General features: G+C 33.0%; 1 protein-coding gene across 1 annotated transcript; it reads right to left on the bottom strand.

Moving 5' to 3' along the window:
• Positions 1–2726: 2726 nt before the first annotated feature.
• LOC111021662 (7-deoxyloganetin glucosyltransferase) lies at positions 2727–5432 on the bottom strand. The gene is made up of 2 exons (XM_022298685.2): positions 4867–5432; positions 2727–3904 (listed from the first exon to the last, which is right to left on the bottom strand). Exons 1-2 carry the CDS (start codon positions 5384–5386, stop codon positions 2952–2954), a joined length of 1473 nt encoding a protein of 490 aa, XP_022154377.1. The 5' UTR covers positions 5387–5432; the 3' UTR covers positions 2727–2951.
• Positions 5433–6005: the final 573 nt, after the last annotated feature.

Here is a 6005-nt window from a genome sequence, read left to right as displayed (position 1 = left end):
TGACCTTAGTAGATCAGTGGTAGGTGAGCTAAGTAGCTCGACTATATCTCGCCACGTGGTATGTCATATTTTTGCCTCCGACAGATTTTATTTATCTTATAATTTAAAATGATCACTAATGTGACTCGTGTACATTGAACGCAAATAATCTTTTAAGGCTAGGTACAATTAATTAAAAGATAATTTCTCAAGTTAACATCCCGATCAAGTGTATATACGAAGATAAAACCTAAAGGAATTTGACTCTCTCTTTAATAGTATCTATTGGGCTTCAAATTATCTCAAGCCTTCGAATTTACTGAGCTCCGATTTGTCTCAAGTTTTCACGAGTATACTTTGAATTGATTGGGCATCGATTTGTGTTCTTGTACGGCGATTTCGACAAGTGTCGCCTCATTCAGCCCTTGAAGGCAAGTTTTGTCATCGTAGTCGCTAGTTTTGCAAGCAAACAGTTGTTGGTTTGAGCCGATTTCTACAAGCAACGGTGCAGTGTGTGTTTAGTCGAGGGGGAGAGAGGATTTGGGGAAGAAGGAATTTTGAAATATTTGGAGAATATGGGAATCGAGGAATTTCATCCATACAAATAAAATTTTATTTTTCCGTATATTCTTTGTTTTGTTTATTAAATATATCCGAGTGGTACACTTATTTAGGGACCGTTTGAAAACCATAACCATTTTGTTTTTTGTTTTTGGTTTTTGGTTTTTAGTTTTTCAAAAATAGGGTTGTTTGATAACCAATTCAATTTTCTGTTTTTTGTTTTTCAATAACCATTTCGAAATTCCATGTAAATTTCAAAAACAAAAAAAAAAGTAGTTTTCAAAAACAGGTTTTTGTTTTTCAAAATCTGATATTTTCTTTTAATATTTAATTTTTTTCTTTCTCATATTTATCTCTAAAAAATTATTTCTCACTCTAAAATTTTTTTATTTTTAAATTTCTCTTTACCAACCTTATTTTTCTCTCTCTAAAAATTTAATAAATTTTCTTAACATTTTTCCCTCTAAAATTTCATTTTTCTCTTTAAAATTTCATCTTTTATAATTTTTCTCTCTTTGTAATCTATTTTTTCTTCTGAAAAATTATATTTTATTTTCTTGTTCAATTTTCTTTCACGGTAACTTTTATTTATCTTTGTATTTATTTATTTTCTCTAAAAATCATAGTTTGAATCTTGTTTTTATCTCTAAATTTGTTTCCACTATATTTTTTCTCTTTCTTTATAATTTCTTTTTTTTTCTTTAACATCTCTTTTCCTCTCAACTTTACTTTTTTCTCTGTTTTTCTTTAACTTTTCTTTCCCTATTTCTTTTTTTCAAAATCATTTTATTTATCTCTTTAAAATTTATACATATCTCCAAACTTGTATTTTCATGTCTCTACATTAGGGGATGACAAAAATTTCCACAGGGTCAGGTCTCAAAAATAGGAAATGCATGTCCCTGTTCTCGTCCTTGTCCCGATTTCATTTTTTAAATAATTAATATGTATTTGTTACACTTTTTTATACTTAAATACTAAAAATAATTATAAACAATTATAAAACCGATAATTTTTCTTGAGAACATCTGTCGGACCCAAGAACGAGGTGGAGACGGAGACTAAAAATTTTCACGAGCACGGGAATGGAGAGAGTATTATGAATTTTATAACTTTTTAAAAACAAAAAACAAAAATGGTTACCAAACATGTTTTGGTTTTCTGTTTTTTAAAAACAAAAAAGAAAAAATGGTTATCATTTTTGTTTTTTAAAAACAGAAAACCAAAAACTAAAAACAATAAAAACCAAAAACTAAAAACTAAAATGGTTATCAAACGGGCCATTAATTTTCAGTTGGACTTCTTCTTAATCGGCCACTTACAAAAGTGAAGTTTTTTTTTTAAATATGGATAATTTTGAAATTAGGATCTCAAAAAATCGACTACTCATGTAATTATCCAAAATAGATATTTTGAAAATTTAAGAATCAAAATTTAAGAAAGACAATGTTGGTCATGTGACATAGAATTTTCCTTTAGAAAAAGATAAAGGAATTCTAATTTAATAAAGGTAAATAAATGGCTAATAAAGCGCAACTTCTTCCTTAAAGTCATTAAATATTTGACAACGAGAAAAGTACAAAAATAAAAAATATGTTTTTAAAATAATAAGTTAATGAAATACTCAAGGAACCAAATATATACATATATTTAATAAACAACAATATTTTAAGATACGATGTGTCAATTAGGGAAAAGGACATGTCACTGAGAGGATGGGATGGTGGAAGTTTTGTCTTCACTTGGTGGAGTCAAGAAAGGAGAAAGTGAAAGATGCCACCACATAGTTTTGGAGAAGCACTCAATTTTGTTGATAAGTTCCCATACATTTTGTCCATTGACTAATCTTACATAAAAATGAGTGAAAACAGGAATAATAATACATTATCTATTGACTAATCTTACTTAGAAAACAGTGAAACTAAAAGATTTCTGTTAATGTACTCTTGTGATCCATCAACATCAAAATGATATGAAATCAAGATATATTTATAAATTTAAAATTATAATATAAATACATTACTAAGAATCAAGTAAAATCAATAACACCACGCGACATAATAGAAGTAGACCGATAAAAATACAATATATTAGGAAGTTAAAAAACACATACTAATTCATAGATGCATCAAGTATTGATTCATTTAACTTTTTTGATGTAATTAATTTTTAATAGATATTAAAGATTTAGTAAGATTACTTATTATTAAACAAAATAAAAGTAAGACAAATACAAATCAACAACCTCCTCCGTAGGGAATAGTTCAACTTATTCTAGAGATAAGTTTTAAACAATACTCAAATATTTATCCATCAACACTATTTTATCGATTTAATTGTCAATTTTTTTTAATCTTTTGAAATATAGAAAGTTTCCTGCTTTTAAAAAATTCAACCATAACGAGATATTCCTAATTTGGAACACCATTGGTGAGGTTTTTCGATAGAACTTCAGCAATGACTCGATCCAAATTTTTGGGGGACGAACCACCTGGCATACAAGCCTCCATTGCCTTCTTCCTCCACTCCTTCGCACTCTCCCTCATGGCTTCACCCTTTTTCCCTTCCATTAACTCCCTCACAAGCTTCTCCACGTCGTTCCTCTTCACATCATTCTCTATCTCCAAGCCGTTCTCCCACTCCGTGCAACAGTACCGACAGTTGGTTTGTTGCTCGGCGAAAAACGGCCACGAAATCATCGGCACTCCGCCGAAGATACTCTCCATTGTCGAGTTCCATCCGCTGTGCGTCAAAAACGCCCCTACTGCAGGGTGCTTCAAAACCTCCTCCTGGTTGCACCAGTTCCCCACCATTCCCCTCTCTCTCGTCACCGCCGCAAACTCCGACGGCAACACTGCGGATTTCCCCTCCACAAGATCAGGCCTTGTGATCCACAAGAACGGCTTCTCGCTGTTGGCAAGCCCCCATGCAAACTCCACGAGTTGCTGCGGCGACATCACCGTGATGCTCCCGAAGTTTACGTACACCACGGAGCTCGGCTTCTTGGAGTTCAGCCACTCCACGCATTCGGATTGCTCATTCCATAGATTTGATCGGATCGCTTCCATTTTCTCATCGGCAACGAGGTCGGCGACGAGCGTGTTGATCGGGCCGATGGTGTAGATGGGAGGAAGCTTGGAAGAGAGAGCTTGTAAAACATGGTGTTCGAGGGGATCGAATGTGTTCATGATTATTGCATTGGCTTTGGGAAGTCTTTGTAACTCTTGGATGAAGAAGTTGAGCATGATGTCGTTTTTGTCAGTTGTTCTTATGAAACTTGGGATGTCCCTCAGGCGTATGTTTTGCATTGGTGGAATCCATTCTATTGTCGTTTCCAAATCCCCGTTTGTCAAAAAGTTTTCATCTGCAACAGAACAAAAAACCAAATATGTTAATTACAAAATGCAAGATAAAGACAACGGATTATTGTTAGAAGGAAAAATAATACATCTCATGTTGCAAATCTGTGGCCAGAGAAATCCATAATGTATAGAAATTTGCTATCGAATTAATATGTATTTTTTAGATTGTCCGATACAGGAGGGACCGTTTGACAGTAAAATTTGGATGTTAACATTCAACCCTCTTGCACTGCCCAACATCTCAAAGGACACATAATTTTGACTTTTCAACTTTGTATGATATTTGAAAAATATATATTTTTTTTAGGTTAGTTTTGTAATTAACTCATAAATATATTTGAATGGTATTAGATGTTTATGGATGAGTACATATTTTCCAACCTATCATCACTAAAAGAATGACAGCTATTTATTTTTGAAAAAGAAAGGAAAAAATATATATTCTTTATTTTAAAGTATTCATATCTCTTGGGGTCTAATTTTTAAATGCTAAGGGAGTACTGATATCTTGTGCTAACCACCCTTATATTTTTTATAAATATAGAGAGAAATACAAAGATAGATAATGTGCTGTCAATTTTTCAACGGTAGTCAATATAAAAATAGTTACTTATAATATAGAGCACTGAATAAAAAAATATTCTTATTTTTTAATTCTTTTAAAAAAGTGAAAATATCTTCTTTTTTTTTTGACACTTTCTGATCTCTTCTAATTAGATGGTGCACCATCTAATTAAACACCTAAATATTGTTTCCAAATGAAGTCATCCTATATCCAACAAATTTATGAGATCACATGTGTGGTAGGTTGGATATCAAAAGATTCCAAAATCTCATGTAGTATTTTTAAATTTTTAATAGTAAATGAAAAATTAACTTTAACAACTAAAATAATTTCTTTTATGGAAGCTTAAGAACTAAAATACAGGATAACTAGATTTAAAACCAAATACTTAGTTCATACCTTTAAACGGCACCAAGCCCTGCTCAACAAGCTTACTATACTGCATATATCCAAGGCAGCCCGCAGCGCTGGCCGTCCAGAACATGGCCACCGGAATCCCAAACTCACGTGCCGCCATGATGGTGAAGGTCATTACACCATCGCCGATAACGCACGAGACCGGCGGGTGGCTGCCGGAGGAGGAAGAGCTATTGATCTCAGAAATGAGACTGCAGAGTGGACGCAAGCAGTTGTGGGATGTGGAGTAGCAGAGGGATGGGACATGCTGGGTCGCGTTTCCCTCCGATGGTGGCAAGCCGTCGGGAATGGTCTTGAACTGAAAATCAGGCAAGCCATCGAGAGAATTCGAACCTCTAGCCTTTAAAAGACGTCTATGATTGTATTCTGTGTTGACGAAAGTTATGTAGAAACCTTTGCGGTGGAGGAGCTTTGCAAGCTTTAGCATAGGATTTATGTGGCCTTGGGCTGGGTATGGGATGAACATGGCATGAGGTTTCTCCATCTTGGAAAGTGAACCCATCTTTGTTATCTCCTCCAAAATTATTTGGATTGTTTAGGAAAATGAAGGGGTCTCGTTGTCTCTTATATAGGCCTACTCAAAATGGAGTAGGAGAGAGAAAAATACCAACCTCAATAATAGTGGGATGCATTTTATTCCACAGATTAAGAAAAAGAAATGAAAAAGTAGACATTTTTCTTTTAAAAAATGAGTCATCAATTCCTTAATAAAAAAACACCTAGTTTCTCGACCCTCATCATCATTAAAACATTAACAATTCATTAGTTTTTAAAAAAAAATATTTGTTTTCGCATTTTTTTCTGTTTAGTTGTCAAATATTTAATTGTGACGAGGACAAGATTGATTAGTCAAATATTTTATTTTTTTTAATGGTGGATGTGTAAGTATCAAGTAAATGAAAAATGATAATACTTAGGCTCATTAACTGTGATGAACAAATCTTACTCTCACCATCATTAAAAATTTGACAATTCATTATTTTTAAAAAATGTTTGATTTTGAATTTTTCTATCTTAATTGTCAAACAGTTGATGGTGATGAGGACAAGATTCTTCCTTACAATTAAGGTGGAGGAACCAAGTATTTTCTAGCCCCTTAATGTAAATGTCAATCTTTTGCT

Source organism: Momordica charantia (genome assembly GCF_013281855.1).
Source record: "Momordica charantia cultivar OHB3-1 chromosome 4 unlocalized genomic scaffold, Mcharantia_2.0 BLBB01000004.1, whole genome shotgun sequence".
Taxonomy (NCBI): Eukaryota; Viridiplantae; Streptophyta; class Magnoliopsida; order Cucurbitales; family Cucurbitaceae; genus Momordica; species Momordica charantia.
Note: the sequence above shows the minus strand (reverse complement) of the source record. Positions and strands in the feature narration are given on the sequence as shown.